The following is a 23,684-nucleotide window of genomic DNA, read 5'->3' as shown; positions in this document are numbered from 1 at the left end:
TCTCCGCGGGGAGTTATGAAGTTTTGGAACGTCATATCTCCGCGCGGAGTTATGTCGTTTTGGAACTCCGCGCGGAGTTATGTCTCTTTGGAACGTCATATCTCCGCGCGGAGTTATGTCGTTTTGAAACCGCGGGGAGTTCTGTCGTTTTGGAACGTCATATCTCCAGGAAAAAGTTTCGATTTTCGTACCGACCTCTATTTTAAAAAAAAGCGTGATGAAGGTCATATCTCCGCGGGGAGTTATGTCGTTTTGGAACGTCATATCTCCACGCGGAGTTATGTCGTTTTGGAACGTCATATCTCCGCCCGGAGTTATGTCGTTCCAAAACGACATTTCGACTTTCGCACCGACCTCGATCGCGCGGAGTTATGTCGTTTTGGAATGTCATATCTCCACGCGGAGTTATGTCTCTTTGGAACGTCATATCTCCGCGCGGAGTTATGTCGTTTTGAAACGTCATATCTCCGCGCGGAGTTATGTCGTTTTGAAACGTCATATCTCCGAGCTATTACCCGAGATATAAAAGAAAAAATCATCGAAAAATTTTCAATTTTCGCACCGACCTCGATTTTGAAAAAAAGCGTGATGAAGGTCATATCTCCGCGGGGAGTTCTGTCGTTTTGGAACGTCATATCTCCAGGAAAAAGTTTCGATTTTCGCACCGACCTCTATTTTGAAAAAAAGCGTGATGAAGGTCATATCTCCACGGGGAGTTATGTCGTTTTGGAACGTCATATCTCCAGGAAAAAGTTTCGATTTTCGCACCGACCTCGATTTTGAAAAAAATCGTGATTAAGGTCACATCTCCGCGGGGAGTTCTGTCGTTTTGGAAAAAGTTTCGATTTTCGCACCGACCTCTATTTTGAAAAAAAGCGTGATGAAGGTCATATCTCCGCGGGGAGTTATGTCGTTTTGGAACGTCATATCTCCGCCCGGAGTTATGTCGTTCCAAAACGACATTTCCACTTTCGCACCGACCTCGATCGCGCGGAGTTATGTCGTTTTGGAACGTCATATCTCCGCGCGGAGTTATGTCGTTTTAGAACCTCATATCACCGCGCGGAGTTATGTCGTTTTGGAACGTCATATCTCCGCGCGGAGCTATGTCGCTTTGGAACGTCATATCTCCGCGCGGAGTTATGTCGTTTTGGAACTCCGCGCGGAGTTATGTCTCTTTGGAACGTCATATCTCCGCGGGGAGTTATGTCGTTTTGAAACGTCATATCTCCGCGCGGAGTTATGTCGTTTTGAAACGTTATATCTCCACGGGGAGTTATGTCGTTTTGGAACGTCATATCTCCAGGAAAAAGTTTCGATTTTCGCACCGACCTCTATTTTGAAAAAAAGCGTGATGAAGGTCATATCTCCGCGGGGAGTTCTGTCGTTTTGGAACGTCATATCTCCAGGAAAAAGTTTCGATTTTCGCACCGACCTTGATTTTGAAAAAAATCGTGATTAAGGTCACATCTCCGCGGGGAGTTCTGTCGTTTTGGAACGTCATATCTCCAGGAAAAAGTTTCGATTTTCGCACCGACCTCTATTTAAAAAAAAAGCGTGATGAAGGTCATATCTCCACGCGGAGTTATGTCGTTTTGGAACGTCATATCTCCGCCCGGAGTTATGTCGTTCCAAAACGACATTTCGACTTTCGCACCGAACTCGATCGCGCGGAGTTATGTCGTTTTGGAACGTCATATCTCCGCGCGGAGTTATGTCGTTTTAGAACGTCATATCACCGCGCGGAGTTATGTCGTCTTGGAACGTCATATCACCGCGCGGAGTTATGTCGTCTTGGAACGTCATATCACCGCGCAGAGTTATGTCGTTTTGGAATGTCATATCTCCGCGCGGAGTTATGTCGCTTTGGAACGTCATATCTCCGCGCGGAGTTATGTCGCTTTGGAACGTCATTTCTCCGCGCGGAGTTATGTCGTTTTGGAACGTCATATCTCCGCGCGGAGTTATGTCGTTTTGGAACGTCATATCTCCGCGCCGAGTTATGTCTCTTTGGAACGTCATATCTCCGCGCGGAGGTATGTTGTTTTAGAACGTCATATCTCTGCGGCGAGCTCTGTCGTTTTGAAACGTCATATCTCCGCGCAGAGCTATTACCCGAGATATTAAAAAAAAATCATCGAAAAAGTTTCGATTTTCGCACCGACCTCGATTTTGAAGAAAATCGTCATGAAGGTCATATCTCCGCGGGGAGTTCTGTCGTTTTGGAACGTCATATCTCCAGGAAAAAGTTTCGATTTTCGCACCGACCTCTATTTTGAAAAGAAGCATATAAACGTCTGTGGTTTGATCACCAATCTGTCAGGACAAACAGTTTTATCTAAAAAGATACCCTTAATAAATCTAGGCTAGAAAACTAGAACATTAGAGTATGAACTCTCTGAGCTGGGACTTGAACCTCGCATCCACCTTGAAAGCAAACTATGCAAGCTATTCCGTACAGTTGCCTTCATATTTAGGGCATTGCATGAGAATGGATACCTGGTTGCTCAATTACAATTACCTTAACTTTTATCATATTAATAGCTAGTTTAATTTTATTATCCCATAAACTCACTGTTTGAAGTCTAGTTTTTAGTTATCTTAATAGTTTATTACCCCATAAACTAACTTCGTTTTATGAGAAATCATCTTATGTGTCAATCATGGAGCTTATGGAACATTAAACGAAGTAAGCTGTAGAGATCTAACCTAAAGATTAAGCTACAAGAATTATATATTTTTAATTTTAAGTTATATTAAGACCCTAATAAAAAAATAAACTATTGCTTTGATACATAAATAATGAAAACTTGTTAGAAATATACTCATAATTATTTGAAAAAAACTTTGAGGTATTAAAATATTGAGAATCAATCACTTAAAATACATTTTGTATTAGAGCTCACGGATCATTTAAAAAAACATAAAATAAAAGTTTATAAACATAAATTATTCAAGATCTTTTTCTTGGATCACTCAACTATTTTTATTGACACTCAACATTTAGCAACTTTTTTTTGAAACGAGCCACTCACCCATTGAAATGCACACATTTGGGTGCAAGACGTTGTCGGTTTTTATTGTGATGACATCTCACGGGCACTGGCAGCTGCCAACAGGAATTGGACATCAGGACTTCGGTGCTCGTAAAAGCCAAAAACACGCCTTTTGTTTACAACTCGAAATGGGCGTCCATAGATGCTGGGTGGACGCTGCGCTGGCTACTGGCCATTATCCAAGGCGCTGGCACATCGTAAATGACGAGAGCACAATAAAAACAAAACCCGGAGTCGTGTGGACACACAACACCAAAAGCTGACACGGCACGGCAGCTGCATCTGCCGCGCCAGGTCCAAGTCGAATGAGTGCCAGCGAGGCGCGCGTCTGCATGTGGAGGCGTTCAGGCCGACACCAGAGCAGAATACGCACGTTCTGCTAGCCACTGGAATCTATTTGGATTGCGTTTCCACGTTCCCCAAATGGAAGCCGAAGAGAGAGAGCGAGAGAGAGAGAGAGCATCCCAGCATCCCAAGTGCAAGCCAAAAAGGTAAACAACAGGACGTGATGCGCATGCGCCTGTATTCAATGGATGCTGGACAGGATGCTGGCTAGCGTTGCGGGCAATTGAGCTACACCAAAGCCGCGAAACATTGCCATAAGGACTTGGGCTCTGGCTGGCTGTGGAGCGGCTGCAGCGCATACGGGTTTCACTTTTGCCATTTTCAATGGCGGGGTTGAAGACGCGCGCAAAAAGCAACCCCTAAACCGGAGAACTGAGCGCACCAAATGATGCTCAGCTCTGGTTATTCCAATCGACTTTTTATGGGTGGTTGTTGTGCTGGCCCAAAAAATCAATAACGCCGACGTCCATGTTGGTCTCCGTCCCCGGCACCCAGACCTAGGTAGACAATGAAATGATGAAGCCGCCGCCGTCAACGCTTGTAACAGCGCACGTGTTGTCTCTGTTCCTGTGCCCAGACACGGACCCCCAACTCCCAGCTCCCAATTCGCAACTGCTGGTCCCTGGCCAACTGGGGAGTGCGTGTGTGTGTGTGTGTGTGCGCGCGCTTAGCGGCAACAACACCAATTACAATATAGACAGACATTTAGTGTAGGATTGCATTTAGGAATTGCGGCTGCTCCTCTGGATCTGCTGGCTCCGGGGCATAATACACATGTGCAAAAAATGACTATGAAAAATTGTCCAAATGTATTTAGCAACGAGTTTCTAATGGAAACAATTAAGTCATTAGCAAGTGTTGATTTTGATGAGGAAAGGGTCAGTGCGCCGGGGAAGGGAGTGCCAGCGGAAGCGGATAAACTAATGTGGCAGCTCATAATGGAGCTGGCATCCACAGAGGACATCGCTCATGTGGCTAACTGCTCGCCACATGGCACCCACATGAGCCACGTGCTTGGTGCGCAACACTCTATATTATATATACTTATATATATATAGACATATGGATATATTCCTGCTCCTCTGTGGCTATGGCAAGTTTTGTCCCAAATAGCCACAAAAGTGCCAGCAACAGAGCGACGGCTCTTTGGGGCTCGCTTTACAAATGCCTCGCATTTTTACAATGAACAACTTACTTGCCTCTGTAAGCGTGTGTGTGTGGGGGATGTCAAGAGGTGAACTGGAGTCCATTTTTAACCATGATTGAAGAGTTATATGCTGTGGCAGTTTGAACAGCAACGTTTAGCTTAACATAAATGCCAACTCTCCCACATGTTGTTACCTTTTCAGTTGGGAAACTTTGATTAAAGCAAATGGCTTAAGTTTTCACCCTTATGGAAATTAATTTGTACCATATGAGCAAGTACTTTCAAATGACCAGCCATTCGGAAAGTATCAGTTCGATACTTGAACTAAACCTTGTTTATATTTCTGAAGGCACATCCTGAACTTTTTAAATGTATATAAGTTGTTTTTGAGATTGTGGGACACAATAGACTAGATTGGAATTATCTCGTAAGTAGACTTGGAAAACAAATAATCCGAAAATTGAAATAATGCAGATTGAGAAATAAACATTTTAAGCTCTTCAAATGATTAAGAACCAATGTGAATTATTAGGAGAAACATATATGGACAGGTTTGTCAGATATAACTTTTTATGATTCTGACAGTTTTGAAAGGGCTAAAAGGAAAACAACATGGCGATAGCTGCATATATACATAAGATTGTAGTCTTTAGAAAGAATAGCCGCATAATTGTGCACATATTACCTGATAAGAACTTTTATTTCACCTTTTTTCCACATAGATAAAAGATTCCGCTTATCTTTAAGACGACTGTACAAACATTTCTCAATGGTGGTATATTAAAAAAAACCTATAGCAGTACAAATTATCTTGAATCGTGTAGGAAACATCGTCCCCTAAGTAGTACATATATGTGTGTGTGTGTGTGTATTTGTGATGTATGTATTTGTTTATTTATATAGAAAACGCGACCCACGCATGGGAAGCGAGTTCGTAAGGCACAAACATTCAAACGTTTCAAGTGAATCGGAATCAGAGTTAATTGAATGAATCATTAATAATAAGAACTACAGACCGCATCCGACTGCAAGCCGCGGCCAGACATATACGTATATATAAAGAGCATAATACCAAACAATTGCCGAAAATATTAAATTAGGAATTCAAGTCTTTTTTCAAGCGTGGGAAACTCTGTACGCGGCGCGCACTGCCCGACTACGATGCGGAGGGCACGGGTATGACCGGCTGGAACAGATGCAGCCGAGCATCGGCATGGCCCAACTTGTTGGTGGCATTGCAGTAGTAATCACCCAAGTCCTGCTCCGATACGCTGTCAATGCGCAGCACCGAGGTGGTCGTCTCCGAGGAGGAGGCCGTGTTGGAGATCTCGTAGTGGCGGCTGGACTGTAGCTGCACGCCGTTCCTGAACCATACAACAGTTGGCGCCGGATAGCCCTGAACGCTGCACTCCAGATCCGCCGAATGGGACAACATCTGTGCCACCTTGGGTCGCTGCACGGCTATCTGTGGCCGGAACTCGACTTCCACACGGATCAAACGCTTATCCGGCTGTCCCTCGCCGTTCTGGGCAATGCAGTAGTAGCCGCCGCGATCCAGACGATGCACCGTCTTAATTCTCAGCGTGGGCTCGTTCAGCACGTGGCCACCAGCGGGCATGATGGCGTTCTGTTCACGTGCCCAGGATATGGTGGGCGTGGGAAAGCCATTGGCGTGGCATGAGACTTCCAGATTCTGCCCCTCTGTCACCAGGGTGCTCTTTGGCGTCGACTCAGAGATTACAGGCGGCGTCTTGATCAGCAAATTTAGCTTCTTGGTCACCTTGCCGGAAGCAGAGACGATCACCTGGCACTCGTACGGGCCCATATCGCTGGCCTCGATCTGGCGTATGCGAAAGCTATAGACGGCACTATCCTGGCTGGTATTCTCCTGCACGCTGATATTGTAGCGTTGATCCGGCAGGCTGAGCATATTGCGCATGCTGAGCACCACGGCCGAGTTGGGTTCCGTTTTGGCCCAGCTGACGGTCAGTTGACCCACATGCTCCACGGTGCAGTTGAACTCAACGCTGTCGCCCACACTGGCCACCACGTCCTTGCTAATATGGCTGATAACAGGCGCACTAGCGGCAGCCAGCGAGATGCACAGCAGCCACAAATATAGCTGAAGGGGGCGCGGGCAGCGGCTCTTCATTCCGGCTGCTGATAATTTGCCAAATGATTCGATTAGCTCGGGTTCAATGCGCTGCTTGTTGCGTGCTGTTTACTGCTTGCTGATTATTGATGGCCGAATGCTGCTTGTGTAACAGTTGTTTGCTTCACGTTGTTCGCCGCGCGACTGAAACGTCTTCGACTCTGAGCTCTGAGCGGCGCTCAAATGTGAAGACGCTGAGCGCAGCGACGTCGGCGTCACCGTTGGCGTTGACGTCAAAGTCAGCGCTGACGTTGACCGATCGCTTGTTATTGTTATCTCTGCTCAAAGAACACACCAAAACGCTGCGAGAGTTCACGATCATATCTCTGCTTTGCTTTTACATATTTACTTTTACTCTGTACTTTGTTCGTATTTGTATTTGTGTGCGTACTCGCGTTTGTTTGTGTGTAGTTAAGTTGTTGTTGCCTGGCAGCTCACTTATCAATGACTTTAACTTTGTCTGCACTCTTCGCCATAAATTGAATTGTTTTGCTCGACTGCTGCCCACAAGTGACTGCGACGGCGACGGCGACAGAGACTGAGGCGGCAGCAGCGATAGGCGAATGTCCGTTACAAATATGAAAACGCGCTGAAAACGCCTCGAAGAGTCGCGACGCGCGAGCAACTGGCCAAAACTGACGCCAAATTTAAATTTGTGACGCCATTTGCCCCTGAAAAACGTTTAGAAGTTCGTGGAAAGGTGGTGCACGCACACACACACACACACACACGCACGTACACGTATATATGATGATTTATGACATGGCGCAAGGAACAAAGGACGCGACATGCCGGCAGCGACAGCGGCAGCGGCAGCAACAACAACAACAACGCCGTCTGCTGGAAAGACCTTTCGCCTGTGGAAATGCCAATGCCAGGTCGCGATCCTGCATGGCCACCAAATGCAGGCCATCTCTTTCGCACTGGCAATGAGCAGCCCTATGAGCAGGGGCGCGTGCGTGAAAACAGCAAAAAGGGGGTGAAATATTGAAACGCGCGGAAACTGTTGAAAATGTTATCCATGATTCCAATGATTTAAGGCGAAACCTTAGCGGAATCATTATGAAGTTATATTCTGGGTCATGCACACATGCTTAGTATCTGCTAAAAGGCAACTAGCTAATAGTTAGTTTTAGACATATAATTTAAGCACTATCTACTCTATCAGTAACATGCTCAACTGTCCAGGTTTCCGTGAGAGATAAAATGCCGATTATATAATGAACATAATAATGTTGTAACTGGAAGTTTGTCTGATTTCAGTTCACTCTAACAAAATGTTGCTAGGGTCTTGGAAAAGTTGAGACACACACTATGCAGGATAATATCCAGCAAAATAAAATCAGACCTTAAAACTTGACTGTGACTTCTTCTGTCGAACTGCGGCGGATGTGGCAAGGGCGAGGACAAAGGCGGAATCGGACTCTGAATCCGATTTAGAGTCAGAGTCAGAGTCAGAGTCAGAGTCGGAGTCAGCAGTCGGGAGTCGCTGTTGGCATCGGAGCCTGTGGCAGAGAGCAGATGAAACTGCATCCTATGCTGGGCGCACAGTGCAGAGTGCACATTTGAATCAGATAATTGTAAATTGTGTAAAATAATAAATTTCAAGTTAACTATCTGTGGACCGCATGGGGCGCTTCTATTCATTTCCACAGATCGCTGCGTGTGTGCCCCGCTGTTTCCCGCTCGGCACCGACAGCACCGACAGCACCGACAGCCGCCCCGGGGAAGTGGTCGCATTCGTGGCTTGTCCTAGAACTGTTGCAGTTGCACTCCAGCAGTTGGCTCATCAGCGATGCCCCTTTTGGATGCTGGTTCAGGTCCTTTGTGCACTGCACTCAACTTGCATCGCCTGGACATGATTTTCACACATATACACATACTTACACACATACATACATATACATATATACATGCATATGTATATGTATGTACATAGAGTGTACATATGGAGCTGGGAATGCGACTGGAACGGCTGGCTGTGTTCACGTTCACGAGCTCAAGCGGATCCGAAACAGAAAATGTCAAAATTTGTAATTTATTACCCGAATCCTGTTTCTGTCAGTGACTCTTTCGGGTGTCTCGCTTCGGCAGGAGGGGGTTTTGCCATAGTCCTTTGTCACACACTGCGTGTGAATTTGTGGCCCAGTCTGTTTATGTGTGTGTCCGGGTCCCTGTGTGTGTGTGTGTGTCGTCCCTTGGTATGCGGCCCGTTTTGTTTGCTTTTGGCTGGCTGCCTGGCTGAACTGTGAATTGACTTTGGCTGCCAGTTGGCACAACTACAACAACAAACAGCTTTCCCATCTAAAGTCAACACAAGAATGATCGGTTACATATTCGGCAAACGGCATTAGTAAATTTCACACTTCTCCATAAATTCAAATTGACAATTTTATCGCTTAGAACTACCTTAGAAACTTAATAAATATGCAAAAAGAATTTTCATATCAAATATAATTCGAAATGCTAACACATATATTCAAAATGTATAACACCGGCAGGATTTCATATCTGTTTGCTAAACAGAACCGAAATGAAATGAAATAACTATTCAGATTACAAGCACATTTGTGCTTAATAAATGTAAGCTTGTTCAATGATTTGCAGTGTTATGTTATATTATATTTAAATATTTGCGCCATTTTCTTGTATAAGCAAGCGCCACCTGCCAACAGTCACTGGCAGCACTAAAAGTTTCGAAGCGCCATCTGGTGGCGGTATACAAACGAACTGCGTGAATGATGCTGCCAGATCGTCACATTTCACACAGTTTTCAAACGATGTGGCATCATTTCGCGTATTCTGTTTTGAATTGTTGTTCTTTATCAGCGAATAACGGCGCTTAGCGGATGCGATGTAAATGAAAGAAAAATGTGGAAATAATAAATTAGCGACTTTTAAATGTAACCGGTTACAATTCTTATACAAATTAAAAGTTAATTTCTTATCCAAAGTGAAAAGCGCCGAACAAACACAACCTTTCGAGTGCTGGGTGGAGCTACTTGTGGAAAATGGCGCAACAGCCGCCGGATCAAAACTTTTACCATCACCCGCTGCCGCATCCCCATCCGCACTCACACCCGCACTCACACACGCACTCGCAGCATCCACAGCTGCAGTTGCCGCCACAGTTTCGCAATCCCTTCGATTTAGTAAGTTCATAAAGCAACAAAACCAAACCAACAACAACAACAACGACATTTCTTTTTGCCCATCATCCAAGCTGTTTGATGAACGCACGGGCGCCATAAACTACAACTACATACGTCCCTATCTGCCGAACCAAATGCCCAAACCAGGCAAGTATTCCAATGCATATGTACACCTGTACAGAACACGTGTGCATAGTATGTAAATATAAACAGTGCTTAGGGCAGCTCCAACTATTCGAGAACTAGTTGAATATTGTACTATATAATACAGTGAAAGCTCCTTTGGGCGAACAACTACGTTTACACCTCCGCTGTAGATGTCAGCTTAATGAATATGTCGGATATGTAATTGAATAATATAAATGAGGTAATTGATGCGGTTTCATTGAAATTCCACGCCTAAAAGTGTAACATAAGTGGATTACTCTTACATGAAATTTGTTGTATTTATGAGATCAATTTAATTTAGTTTTTTGCTAGATTCATTTACGGGCGGAAAATGAGTGAAAATTCGATAGTTAGAAATATAATTTTCATAGGAAATGTTTTAATTTTCCTACATAGGTATATATATATACATATATGCATGCGCACTTTATAACATATGTACACAGATATTTAACAGCCACATTTAACTGTAAATTCAACTCATTCCGAAAACAGATGAGCTGTCTGACTCGCTGGTTATGCGACGACCACGTCGCACTCGCACCACATTCACCAGCTCCCAAATAGCCGAGCTGGAGCAGCATTTTCTGCAGGGACGGTACCTGACCGCGCCACGCCTGGCTGATCTGTCGGCTAAGTTGGCGCTGGGCACGGCGCAGGTGAAGATCTGGTTCAAGAATCGCCGGCGCCGTCATAAAATCCAATCAGACCAGCACAAGGATCAGTCGTATGATGGCATGCCGCTTTCGCCGTCCATGCCCAATGCACCAATGAAGACACTGGAGGCGGATCCACCGAGTCTTCAAGCGCTGAGCTTAAGCGGTGGCGCAGCCACGCCCAACGCTCTGACGCCCTCGCCCACGCCATCGACGCCCACAGCGCATCTAGTGGAGCACTACAGCGAGTCGTTTAGCGCGTATTACAATTACAACAACCATCACCAACAGGGCCAGCAGCGGCATGTGCCGCAAGTGCATGGCCAGTATGGTCGCTCTTCGGCGTCGAATGCTGCTGCCCAGTTCTTTCAGCATGGCAATCCACATGCCCAGCAGCAGCTCCACCAGCAGGGGGCGCCACCGCCGTCGCATCATCAGCAGTCGCAGCAACTGCACCATCACCATGTTATGGCACAACAACAACACCAGCAGCAGCAACAGCAGCAGCAGCAGCACCAACAGCAGCAACAGCAACAGCAGCAGCAGCAGCAACAACAGCAGCAGCAGCAATATCATCATTTTGATTTTCAGCAGAAGAGTGGAAACGCCTGCCGGGTGCCGACAATCAAATGCGAGAACGGGGACGAGTACAATTTCAATGGATCGTATTATATGCGAACGACGGCGCTGGCACTGTCCGGCGTCGCTGCCAGCAGCATGTCGGGCGTCGAGGCCGTAACGTCTGCGCTCTCGCCTGGCTCCGAGGTCTACGAGCCATTAACACCAAAGAATGACGAAAGTCCCAGTCTGTGTGGCGGTGGTCCTGCTGGCGGCGGCGTCGGCGTCGGCGTTGGCGGCCCATGTGCCACAGCTGTCGGCGCCGCCGATGTCACCGACGACATGGACAATGGATCGAATAAGAAGACGACGACGCTACAGGTGAGTAAATTACCTTGCAAAGGTATTTGGAATCTCGATGGTTATAATATTTTCAATTCTAACATATTGTTCCCATCTAAACAGAACTTGGAGCCACTGAAGAGCAACAACAACGTGGTTACAGACAAATCCTGTGACAATGGCAGCGATGTATTGGGCACCGGACTACTCACTGTGGCACGCGGCAACCTAATCGGCTGTGGCAGCAATAGCAGCAGCAGCGCCTTTGGCAAGTTCGGCAAACTCTCGGTACCGTCCACGCAGACGCCACCACCTCCGGGCGGTTCACTGGAGGCCATGCACGAGACAAATCAATATCAATGTACGATGGATACGATAATGCAAGCGTATAATCCGCATCGTAATGCCGGTGGCAACACGCAGTTCGCCTACTGTTTTAATTAGATCGGGACACCAGGCGCCCCATATAATATAATAATTATTTTAAGTACACAAATTTTAATGTTTGTGGTGTTTCTTTAGCTTTAAGTGACACGTTAGTTCCTGATTGTACAAAGATTTAGTGATTGTAGATATCTATGCGTAGTATTTTAAGCAAATTATCAATATTTTAAATGAATTTTGTAAAGCTTAATTAAGTCATAGCTGTAATTTTCCAAGCATTTTCAATGTATTTCCATAAGAAACTTCCTTTGTAAAACCTTCATTGGTCTCAACTCTGTCTGGCTGGGCATTTGCCAAAGCCCATGAGTGCCCATCCAGACATACTTGAGACAATAATGGGCTTAGCTGAAGGTTTTACCGAAGAAGTTTTCGTATGAAAATCTCATGTAAGATTCATTTCTATAATTTTGGCACTTGGCATAGCTTACAAAAAACTGCACTGATCTAAATGGAAAATGTTTCTCTTCCTGATAATCGCACGCCTCTCTTTTTGGCCTGCCATTATCAGCCGAAGATCGAACATTTAAACAATAATACTCGTCAGAATATTTTTAATTATTGCTATGCCCCGGTTTTCATGTTACAATTGAACATTCTTCACGTGAGAATTGTTCAAATATTGTACCACAATACATGAATACCACACGCCTAAGTTATCGAAACGAATACTATATATTACTGGAGGATTTTCGGTTTTTTCTTATAATTGAAAATGCGTTGAAAATTTACCAGTTACCTTACGAATCGTGCACCTTTCAACTAATGTTTTAAAGCTAAGTTATCTTTAAATATTGTGCATTTGGGAATATATATTAAATGTTCAATACAATATTTCCGAAAATTTAAATATTAATAAATCTTACAAGCCAACCAATTTTTGGAAGTGTTTTGCTTTTAACGTTTTGCGATAGACAAAGTAAACGCTTTCGAATTCTTTTAGCATTAATACTAAATGGATATTAATCTTTATAAATATTGTATTAAGTTGTGATATTCCAAAAATGATCACTTCTATAATTGCAAATGCTACAAAAGAGTCAGTCAACGATTGTATGTATATCATTTTAATAAGGAAGAAATTCCCCAGAAAGAATATAAAACTTTCTTATAATAAATAGATACATATGTAATATTTATTATTATTTGGGAAAGCCCGAAAGTAGTTCAGTCGGAAATGTACACAAAATTCTTTGGCAAAAGAACTAAAGGAAAATAATTAAGTGTATCTACAAAATTATACATTTGTATAATTTGAAAGATTAAATTGAAAATGATTAATTTAAAAAAATATCATCCCAAAATTGATATACTATTAATTTAGATAGCTTAAAAAGAATTACTAAATATGTTAAAGAAATCTGCATGTGCAGCTAAAATATGGACAGATAGACACCTTAATGTAAGTGTGTAGAACTTAAAGCTATGCACATGTGTAGGCAAATTTGACACGTTACAAAACGTGCAATGAACGAAAACTGTAGCTGGTTTTCCCGAAAATCTTATGAATTTAAAAAAGAAACCTTTTATGATGATGCGCAGGCACATGTGTGCAATAAAATCCGATCCGCGAATATTCTACGAAATGCGCATAATAAAATTCGCGCTTAATTTAAGTCCTAAACGACCAGGTGCCTATGTCTATGCCTATGCCTAGATGTGCATCTACCTGATCTGAACCATTTAGGTAGGCTGACATGCCACAACTGGCGGCCGGGTGTGCTCATCTCTGCTGGCACCGAGGCGCCGCCGCCGGACCAAGCAGGCAACTTGTTGCAGCACATTTCTTTGATATAAAACTTGGAAAATCCAACATTTGCATGAAAGAATGAAATGTGGGTTTCTCCCATATGCAATTTTATTGACTCGTTCGCACATATTTGTATAATTGGAGGAACTAAACGGGGGCGCGCCAAATGCCAGATAGAATTGCGCATGTGATTATTGTGAAATAAGAAAGTTTATTTATTATTGACAAAAGATTTAATTGCCAATAATTATAGTTTAACATTTCAACAGGCACAGAAATAATGGGTATGCAATTTATTTATAAGTTTTTTAATTATTAAAAGATAAAGAATGATATTAAATGACATTAGCATTCATTTATAAAACTTCGTAATAAAAAGCTCACTTACATTCGTTTTGTTCCCTTAAGTCCATTGTTATTAGACTCTAATGCAGTTTCAAAACGTGTTTTATATCTTAAAATCGTATATATTAATATATTTAGTAAAATTGATGGATTGCCCTATACAAATTTTAAATTACTTTTTATAATTCTTACCGACTTCTGTTATGGAATTTTTTAGGCAATGTAATTTAAAAAGAATTTTATTTTATTCTAAATATATAGATTTGCGAAATTTGGCTGGTTTCTTTCTTCAGACAATTATTTTTAATTTTACAATAACAGACAGCTTCTTGTATTTTGGGTATTCTAAGGAATTTAATTGCAAGTGGATATATACATACGTATAATACCACGTGTCGCGTCTATGCAAACTGTACAGAAATTATGTGTTATGACTTTGCCTTTGTTCTGACGGATTTTTAGTAAATTCTCAGAAGCAGCAAATCCCATAGCGCCAGCAATAAAGTTTTGCGAACTCGCCGAATTCGCATGTGAGTGCCGCGGTGTCGGAGACAGGGGCAGGGACTGAGACGAGACAGAGACAGGGACAGGGACAGGGATAAGGACATCGGCAAAGGCAGTCTGTATTGTGAGTGAGACACAAATAAAGTCATAAACTGTTAAATCAAGCATAAAACCCTCGAAATATCCTTTTTCGCAGCGTTGCTTTCATTGCATTATGCGGGATAATTGTGCACGGAGCGAGCGACCAAAAGCCGCGACGCACTGAATGTCGAATGTCGCCGCATGTCCTTGGGATTCACTTTCGTCGACGTCTCGTCCAAACAGGTGCTACAAGTTGGACAACACACAACACAGATCATCATCAGTTATGGACAGTCGCCAGTCTAACGCTAGCTAGCACTACCTGGGCAGCGAGATTCTGGTCCAGATCTGAACCCGGACGAACTCACGTAACGTCAAATCCTAGGCTAGCCGGATTTCGATCAAACAAGCCTCTAGATTGCCCCTGGCCCTGGACTTGGCTAGTCTGGCCGGTGCCAGACGCACATTCTATACAGCCAAAGACAGAGACAGAGACAGAGACTGTGATTGCCACAGATGAGGCAGACGACGTCGTCGGCAGCGTCAACGATATACAAAAGGATTTATTGCCCGTGCGCGAGTTTTAGGCAAATTTTTGGCAAGCCCTCCGACTACCTAGCAGGCTATATATTGAGCGATTGCGACCTGCCAAGACATCACTATTGATTTGGACAGTCCAACAGTAACACGAGCACGAGCACGAGCACGAGCACACGCGATGTCATCCGTCATGCATTACTATCCAGTGCATCAGCCAAAGATGAACGCCTACCCAGCGCCGGTGGCCAAGTACAGCAATGTAAGTTAACAGCAGATCGACTCTCCTGACCACGCCTGTAATTCTTGTTGTTCTCATTAGCTTCTGTACGGCCATCATCAAAGCACGCCACAAGTGATGCATCAAGCACAGCCAAACCCATCAGTGGTGATGCCCACTTACCAGCCACCAGCAACACTGCCACAGTCCGTGGGCGAGCAGCCAGGGCAGCAGCTGTCCTCCGATGAGAACATGCCTTTGCAGCCGGCACAGGGGCAGCGCGTCAAGCTGAAGCGTTCCCGCACCGCATTCACCAGCGTGCAGCTGGTGGAGCTGGAGAACGAGTTCAAGAGCAACATGTATCTGTACAGGACACGGCGCATTGAGATTGCGCAACGTCTGTCGCTGTGCGAGCGTCAGGTGAAGATCTGGTTCCAGAACCGACGCATGAAGTTCAAGAAGGACATTCAGGGTCATCGCCAGCGCGACTCCAAGCCGAATGCCAAGCTGACGCAGCCTCAAACGGAGCAGAGTGCCCATCGCGGCATTGTGCAGCGGCTCATGTCCTACTCCCAGGATCCCAGTGCTGAGAAACGGACAGCTCTTCCGACTACAACCGCAATCCCAGCTACTTTGCCACATCCCGTACAAAACTACTATGCACAGATGAAGCCCAAGCCGAAGCCCCAAGCGATGCCAAGTGGCACGTCGGATCTTAATGAAATTCTGGAACATCTGGCGCAATCGACCACGGCGCCCGCTCCTAATGTTTTGCCCACGACCTCAGCTTCCAGCGGACACTATTCCTACAATGTGGATCTAGTATTGCAGAGCATCAAACAGGATCTGGAGGCAGCGGCTCAGGCCTGGTCCAAGTCGAACCCAATTCAGACGAGCAGGCAACACGCCGCTGAGACCCATGCCATACATCCCACCTCTTCGATATCCATGAATTTGTCGTGGGGAGAACCCGTCGCCAAATCAAGAAAATTGAGCATCTCCCACATGAATCCCTGCACAACCACATTTGACTACCACAATTGATGCCAACATCTTTATAAATATCCCATGTAACTTAGATATATATAAATATTCTCTTTTTTTTTTGTGAGCTTTATCTGTCTGTTAAGGTAGTCTAATAAGTAATCGTCCCTGGTAAAGAAAATGCCGACGCCGACGCAAAAGGCTCAACTCAGTGAAACAATTAAGAAAAGTCAGAAATTTAGATGCTTCTACTACTTAGTAACTTGAACTTTAAAATAAGCCAAGCATTAATAATAATATATATTTAAAATAATATTAATTCTAACAATAATAATAAAGTAATTATAATAACAATAATAATAACGATAACAATAATATAATAATATTGATATAAATAATCATTATATAACTAACAATAATAATATTGAAAGTCATATTTATAATTAGTTACAAACAGAAGGTATTGCAACTAAGATTACTCTTATTTACTCCAAAGAGTTTCATTTACAAACAGTTTTAAGTATTATTAGTTGTAATAATATAATAATTAAAATATTAAGTAATATTGCAAACATGCATCTGATTTTTATAGCTTTATCAATGTATTCGCTTATAAAACTCAGAAAATGTCTGCAAGGAATGAAAACATTCTTTTATATATCAAAATATTATAAATTTTCTAAAAACTCTAATTATAAAAAAAAAAAATTAATGAAAATGTAATACCTTTAAAACAAATTATTATTTTTATTTATTATCTGCCTGCTTTTTGGGCAATAATTACATTTTTTCTGTAAAATTTGGCAGTTAAGTAATGTTTGTATCTTTGTGTCTGATTTGAAGGTTTGGATTTAGAAAATAAAAATAGTCAATAAAATATATGAATATATAGATAAAAATAGCATTTATCACTTAAAGTGCTTCCTTAACCCCATATCAACCCCTCTTTCTTAACCCTTATGCATGCAAACGTTTCCAGAAGTGTTTTGGTTTTAAATGGAACATTCTAAACGTGACCAAATCCATCATTCCTAATGTCAAAGCGTTTAAATGAGCAAAGAGTTCATTTTTGTGGCATACTTAAATAGAAGAAACTCTTGCCCCACTTGCCGCACTTGCCACACACTGGGCAGAGTTTTCACTTTTGCATTTAATGTCCTCTTGTGGCTTGAGGGTCAAGTCGAGGAATTCCACGGCAAAGTCAAATGTTTGCTTGTGTGACCATCTATTAATACAAGTGAAAAGTGTCAACCGCATTTGCCTCGGACGCAGCATGGTCACAAGCCCAGGCTCCGGCCCGGCACCGGCTCCGGCTCAGGTCCAGTGGTCATCTTGGAAATGCCGCAGAGACTACGAGTGCAAGTAGAAGAGAAGTGTTACGATTTGATTTATGGATATTTAACCGCACGCATTACTAGTACTCGTGTCGGGCAGTTGGGACACTTGTTTTGGGCCGGACAGCTGGACGACATCTTTGCCGGAGCGGCGTGGAAATACGACTCGACTCGATTGCTGCTCCAAGGAATGTGTTCGAGACACACACACACATGCCGCAAAACACGCTTAGTTACTCCGGCTTGAAGTGACTTTTGGGGTTTACCCAGGGGTGTGGGTTAGCCCATGTACCCTGGTGTGGCAAATTGCTTCCCCTGGGAGGAAATTGTCGGTGCGGAAATAGTGCTAAGCAGCTCTGCTGTGGAGAAAAAGGGGTGGGACCTTGGAATTTTCATGCGCATTGTTGACATTTCCGAGCATGTGTCAGACGCGTTTGCGGTAGCCGTAGGCAATGGCAAGTCCTTGACATCACATGTCCTTCGCCTTACCACAAACAACGCTCACACACACACACACACACACACACACACACACACACACATACACACCCACACATTGCCATAATGAATATAGATGTGATTTTGGTTAGCAGGCGATGGTGGGCGTGGCTAATCGTCTGGCTATAAGCACAGCTAATCAAAGCCGCATAAAAAGCGAGCGATGAGCCAGCTGCAATTACGCGAAATGCCATTGTAATAAACATGTCCAACAGATTGTTTCAATTGTTGTTGCCTTATGCCGGCCCAGCCCGCGCAACTCAATCATTTCCAGCCGAGCTCCATTTGCTCCGCTTTGGCTGCACGCGAAATATTGCCATTTTATTGGACGGCGAGCGCGCCTCTGCGTTCCGTTGATGACAGGCTTGAGATGGCAATGGAGCTTCCTTCTTGGCCTGGTCATAACAATAAATTCAAAACCTCAACAGCCCCGGCCCGTCCCATCCCTTTCTGCTCGAACAACTGTAAACAGAGACAGACCAAATGGTTTCTTGTTAATTAAATTAAATATTCACTTGGGTTCTGCATTACGCGCTGAAGGTAATGCAAGGCCCGAAACGGCAACCGCGACATTTTCTAATTAGATTGAATCTATAATTTTTATGGCTAATCGCAGTGGGCGTTTTCAGCTCTGAATTTTGAATTTGCGGCTTTCATGGCTCTTGCCAATTATTTCTTAAGCGCTTCTCCAAATAGCCCAAGAAGTTGCAAATGTGTTTTGTGTGCTAATGAATCGGGCTCTTCAGTTGCCAAGATTCGCCTTTCTTCAAACATGAATTGACGCTGAGTAGGCAATAGTGGAAAGTTTGCATGCCTTATGGAAATTCCTGGTATCTATGTACAACATCAAAACTTAATAGTTTACCTAATGTGTTAAAAGGAATTAGCAGAAATTATATATTTATAACAAGTTAAGCTCAGTTTTATATCTCGTCAAGAGCCTTGATAAAAACAATATGTTTTATATTTTATACCTTTGTAAAGGATATTATAATGCTGTCTTGAAATGCTTAACACACAAATAGAGACATCTCCGACCCCATTAAGTATAAACATGTAATCTTGATTATCATCAACAGCCGATTCAAATTTAGTTCTTGTAAGAATGATTTGTTTATGAAAATATCTGAACAAAACTAGGCATTTATAAGTTTAGTTATGCTGCCTATACATGTATAAACAAAAACTTATCAACATCTAACTTCTATATCATATGTAGATATAAATTTCGAGTTTTTTTAGGGGAATAATTTGTTTTTGAAGAACCCTGATCATGCTTATTCAAACTGCCTAAGCGAATGGCTCCTTTAGTACTTGCACATGCTTTAATTCTTGATATTTGTTGACAAACATTTCATTCTTTAAATCCGACATATACTTAAAATTTTAACTAAGCGCCGGTACAGTGCTCGATGTATGTATGTTTGTAAAGCTTTTTAGGATTTTCAGTATGTTTGGCACGTTTAAACGTTATGACATTTCACAGACGTGTTAGTCCCTCAACGCTACCAATATGGCAACACCTGTCGTATAAACAGGCCAAATGTATGCCCGTGCAAGCCCCCTTCCCCCTCGACTAAGGCACAAAAAAGTTTTTTCAGCTCACAAAAAATTGCACATGGCCAATGTATGTGAATACGGATACGAATATGTATGGAATGGTTAGGCTTGGTCTGCCGTGTTCCTTGGGGCTGTTTGCCTTAAAAAATAGTGCGCACGGTGTGTTCCATGTGTCTCTGTCAAGCAGAGTCGGGCACAGGTTAAGTCGGAGCTGGGGTCAAGTTCTGTTCTTTTGTATTCCGCAGCAGGTTTTTGCGCAAAATGAGTGTGTGAAAAAATCACTTTAACATTTGAATGCCAATTGAAAGCGGGTTGAGGGGGCAACCTACCTTTAGTCCTTACGCACAGGCTTGTTCCTGCCACAGACATACGCCAGCCTGGCAATGTTATTGTTGTGCTTTTCATAGCTTGAATCATGGGCCGAAGTCGTGAGGTTGTTGCTAGCATCTGTTGCTGCTGGCGTTTTTACCCCACTCTACTCCAGCTCCAAAAGTTCGGATTTTCTGCAATTGGGGTTAAAACAATGTGCGACAAAGTTTGAATATTTGATTATATCCTCAATATGCGCACACGTTTCTATACAAAATATCAACTGATTGTAGTTTTGCATTACATTGCCAAGATATTAATATTTAATGTAAAATTAAACGATTTTGTACTTATGCTTTGCAAATTTCGAGTATTAGCATATCATTTATTAAAATAGTTCTCTTGCTAACTATCTATATGTATACAAGAGTATGTCCTGACTACGCAAAGTCCTTAGTCTGGGTTTTGGAAAATACAATACGTAAGTGGGGAAAACGGTGGTCAACGTTTGTGTGAAAAACATCAACAACTTGTACGTGAGTTTTGCAAACGCGATGTCATGGCCCTGTGTGGCTTAGCTGCCCGAGTCGAACCAACAAACGGCAAGTCGCCGGCTCAAATTCAGAGGCTACTTTCAATATTCATATTATTCAATTTGTTAATATTCACATAATACTAATTTAATTGTTTCTTTTGCATCGTTTGATTGTTTTCGATTGAATTAATAAAATCAAAGCAAAAAACATAGTGGGGACTCGAGCGGCTTTGTATCTGTTTGAAGTTGAACAAAAAATTGGTATACCACCTGCGCTTTTAACAGTATTTAACCAGGCGACGCCGGTCAATTTCTTGTAGTCTTTAATATTTTCAACATTTTAAGGCGCTACTCCAAAATACTATTAATAATATTTACATGTCATCAGTTCAACTCTTAAAGAAGAAATTGCAGTTGACTCCATAAAAAGGCGTTTAATCCAATTAATCATTCGAGTCAAGTCACATTCAGCAGCTACCTCTTGTGGCATGCAACATACGCATGCACACTGCTGTTGACCTCCCAATAGGGATACGTATCTGTATATATAAATAGGTACGTGCCGGCTCAGTTTGTGTATTTATGAGCCAATGGCCGGTATATTTTTCATGATGTAAAACCCACAATTAAATTACATGAAATCCATTTGTAACAATTACGCCGAATGGCAATCTATGCTGATGACGCCGGAACGCTCGTCATATGGACGACAACAACAGCAGCAGAAGGCTAAAATAAAAAAGGAAAAACAACTCTGGAGCGCTTTGCCTAAGCGCAATTTCTATAAAAATGCGATGCGTCATGTGAGCAATTTGGTGTCGTTGGCAGCGTGAAAGGGTAAGGGTAGGGATGAAAGGAGGGATGTGCCACAATGGTGCCACAACCAGTTCACCGGCTCGCTTTGAGCTGCAATTATTTATTCCTGCATGTTGCCACTTGCGTGAACGGAACGAGCAAACGGTCGCTGCCTCAGCCACAGCCAAAGTTGCAACGAGCTTCGCTGGCGCTTAAGCATGTCCATGTCCGGCCTGGCATCTCCAGCTCCAACCCATCTCCATAGCCATCGCCATCGCCATAGCCATCGCCATCGCCATTGCCGCAATGCTCCTAAATGCAATGTGCACACGAGACACATATCCGCCGCCAGTGCCAGCTCGCAAAGTGTGTGACTGAGTTGGGCACACACACACACATACACACAGGAGCTGGTAATGTCGAGCGACATGCACAACCTTAGCTGGAGCCGGAGCCAGTTCCAGTTTCGGTGCCATGAAAATGCATGGCTGCAACTTTAGTCGGGTCTTTGGCTTAGCGCTCAGATTGCGGCTCTATTATTAGATGCCATTATGTTTTATAGTCTATAATTGATCCTCTGAGCTTAGCATGCATGCATTTTTTTTATCTTACAAATTATATGAGATTAAATGAAAAGTAATGTACAATCCATTTAAACGATATGCACCATTGGCTAAAAACCTTTCGCATATAAACGTAATGTCTGTTAATATAGCGAAAATATCAAACTCAAGCAGTCAGCATTATTATAACCATAGTAAATCGAGTGAGCTTTAAGAAATTGCCTTGGATTCAACTTAGACTGAGGTCCTTAGACCTCACAAGCACTTACAGTTCTTCTCAAGCTCCTCAAGGAATTGCTGAAAGTTAAGTCAGGTATTATCCGCACAATTACAGTGCTGGCTTAAGACCTTACTAGCTTAAAACTTTACTGGTACAAATTTAAACAAGCTGAAACCTTATGACCATAAACACACGCTTATATATGTTTTCAGTATTTATACACTTTTCATGTTGCCAAGCATTTAATGAGTATCTATGGAGCCCTCGTACTCTGGTTGCCATGCGATACCTTTGGTGGGACTGTGAATGTTGCGTAAACAAGCTGATCGAATGCAAACATAAATGTTTACGGAAATCCCTAGCGAAATCAACGTTTTACTTAAACATTTAAATAGTTATAACACATAAAACAATCGCAATATGTACTCACTGCAACATCCGCAAATGGATGAGTGTTTCTTGCAGCTTGATTCAAAGGTTGACGAAGTTATGAATTTGTTGCGAGGCATTAAAAAACCAAATGCGTAAATAGCTCAGCTCTTTTAAAAGCTAAATAAATACACATTATTGTTATAGAGAGGAGGCTGAAACGGAACCCGAAGAGACGGCAGAAAGTGTCACAGACGACAACTTTATGGTCACCGCGAGGAAAAATCAAATTGATGGAAAAGGAAATACCCTAAATAGTGCCAAGGACCGCTTTACATTCATGAGACAGGTGGAAGTGGACCAGGCTGAGCGGTCCAAAGCACGCCTAGAACGCGAGCGCGTGGCTCAGAAATTTAGAAAGTATGTTACCCATGAGTATGATTATATAAAGTCTAATCCGTACTCCCTTTTCGAGGCTTGGTAACTCTGATTATCGCAAGGGAGACTACGAGAGTGCTGTGCATATGTACAGTCAAGCTCTGGAAAATATTAAAGACAGTCCCATATTGTACATAAACCGATCTCTGTGCTTTATCAAGCAAGTATTTTTATACATCTAACAATATAAGGCAGTATGTAATGAAATTTCTTATAGGTTGGGTCGTTTCAAACGTGCTATCATCGATTGTGACTTTGTGTTAAACAAGTTGGACGAGAAGAACATGAGAGCCTGGCTGTATCGCGCCATGGCCTACAAAAGCTTAAACGACGAGGCCAGCTTTGAGAACTGTATTAAATATGTGCGTAAATATCATTCCAAGCAACTGGAATTTATAGACGCTTTTATTGAAAAAATTAAAAGTAAACAGTACTAAAAGAACATTCGCTTTTAGCGATAGGCAAAGGAAGATACTATGGCCTACATTCGTAGTTCTTTAAAGCGACCTTTAAAATACATAATTTATAAAGCATTGTCGCTGATTAATGTGTTAATAGTTGTAAAGCTCATTAGGTGTTTATTTTAAGTTTGAGCCGCAAATAGAAACCGTATACGCCGAAGAGA

General features: G+C 42.9%; 4 protein-coding genes across 4 annotated transcripts; 3 read left to right on the top strand and 1 right to left on the bottom strand.

Moving 5' to 3' along the window:
* Positions 1-5,409: 5,409 nt before the first annotated feature.
* On the bottom strand, positions 5,410-6,858 carry Ama (Amalgam). The gene has a single exon (XM_002053480.4). The coding sequence runs from the start codon at positions 6,698-6,700 to the stop codon at positions 5,705-5,707; it is 996 nt and encodes a 331-aa protein (XP_002053516.1). The 5' UTR covers positions 6,701-6,858; the 3' UTR covers positions 5,410-5,704.
* Positions 6,859-9,518: 2,660 nt separating this feature from the next.
* Positions 9,519-12,894, top strand: bcd (bicoid). The gene is made up of 4 exons (XM_002053481.4): positions 9,519-9,852; positions 9,924-9,999; positions 10,516-11,615; positions 11,700-12,894. Exons 1-4 carry the CDS (start codon positions 9,712-9,714, stop codon positions 12,018-12,020), a joined length of 1,638 nt encoding a protein of 545 aa, XP_002053517.2. The 5' UTR covers positions 9,519-9,711; the 3' UTR covers positions 12,021-12,894.
* A 2,463-nt stretch (positions 12,895-15,357) lies between these two features.
* zen (zerknullt) lies at positions 15,358-16,932 on the top strand. Its single transcript, XM_002053482.3, has 2 exons — positions 15,358-15,496; positions 15,557-16,932. Exons 1-2 carry the CDS (start codon positions 15,416-15,418, stop codon positions 16,496-16,498), a joined length of 1,023 nt encoding a protein of 340 aa, XP_002053518.1. The 5' UTR covers positions 15,358-15,415; the 3' UTR covers positions 16,499-16,932.
* A 5,644-nt stretch (positions 16,933-22,576) lies between these two features.
* Positions 22,577-23,684, top strand: LOC6631171 (tetratricopeptide repeat protein 12). The gene is made up of 4 exons (XM_002053483.3): positions 22,577-22,776; positions 22,829-23,041; positions 23,097-23,219; positions 23,277-23,684. Exons 1-4 carry the CDS (start codon positions 22,673-22,675, stop codon positions 23,494-23,496), a joined length of 660 nt encoding a protein of 219 aa, XP_002053519.1. The 5' UTR covers positions 22,577-22,672; the 3' UTR covers positions 23,497-23,684.

Source organism: Drosophila virilis, chromosome 2 (genome assembly GCF_030788295.1).
Source record: "Drosophila virilis strain 15010-1051.87 chromosome 2, Dvir_AGI_RSII-ME, whole genome shotgun sequence".
Taxonomy (NCBI): Eukaryota; Metazoa; Arthropoda; class Insecta; order Diptera; family Drosophilidae; genus Drosophila; species Drosophila virilis.
Note: the sequence above shows the minus strand (reverse complement) of the source record. Positions and strands in the feature narration are given on the sequence as shown.

Coding starts and splice junctions, on each gene's coding strand:
- Ama (XM_002053480.4), bottom strand. CDS start 6,700: ATGAAGAGCCGCTGCCCGCGCCCCCTTCAGCTATATTTGTGGCTGCTG.
- bcd (XM_002053481.4), top strand. CDS start 9,712: ATGGCGCAACAGCCGCCGGATCAAAACTTTTACCATCACCCGCTGCCG. Junction 10,000..10,515: donor GAACCAAATGCCCAAACCAG/GCAAGTATTCCA, acceptor TTCCGAAAACAG/ATGAGCTGTCTGACTCGCTG. Junction 11,616..11,699: donor AGAAGACGACGACGCTACAG/GTGAGTAAATTA, acceptor CCATCTAAACAG/AACTTGGAGCCACTGAAGAG.
- zen (XM_002053482.3), top strand. CDS start 15,416: ATGTCATCCGTCATGCATTACTATCCAGTGCATCAGCCAAAGATGAAC. Junction 15,497..15,556: donor CGGTGGCCAAGTACAGCAAT/GTAAGTTAACAG, acceptor TGTTCTCATTAG/CTTCTGTACGGCCATCATCA.
- LOC6631171 (XM_002053483.3), top strand. CDS start 22,673: ATGTACTCACTGCAACATCCGCAAATGGATGAGTGTTTCTTGCAGCTT. Junction 22,777..22,828: donor GGCATTAAAAAACCAAATGC/GTAAATAGCTCA, acceptor TTATTGTTATAG/AGAGGAGGCTGAAACGGAAC. Junction 23,042..23,096: donor GTGGCTCAGAAATTTAGAAA/GTATGTTACCCA, acceptor TCCCTTTTCGAG/GCTTGGTAACTCTGATTATC.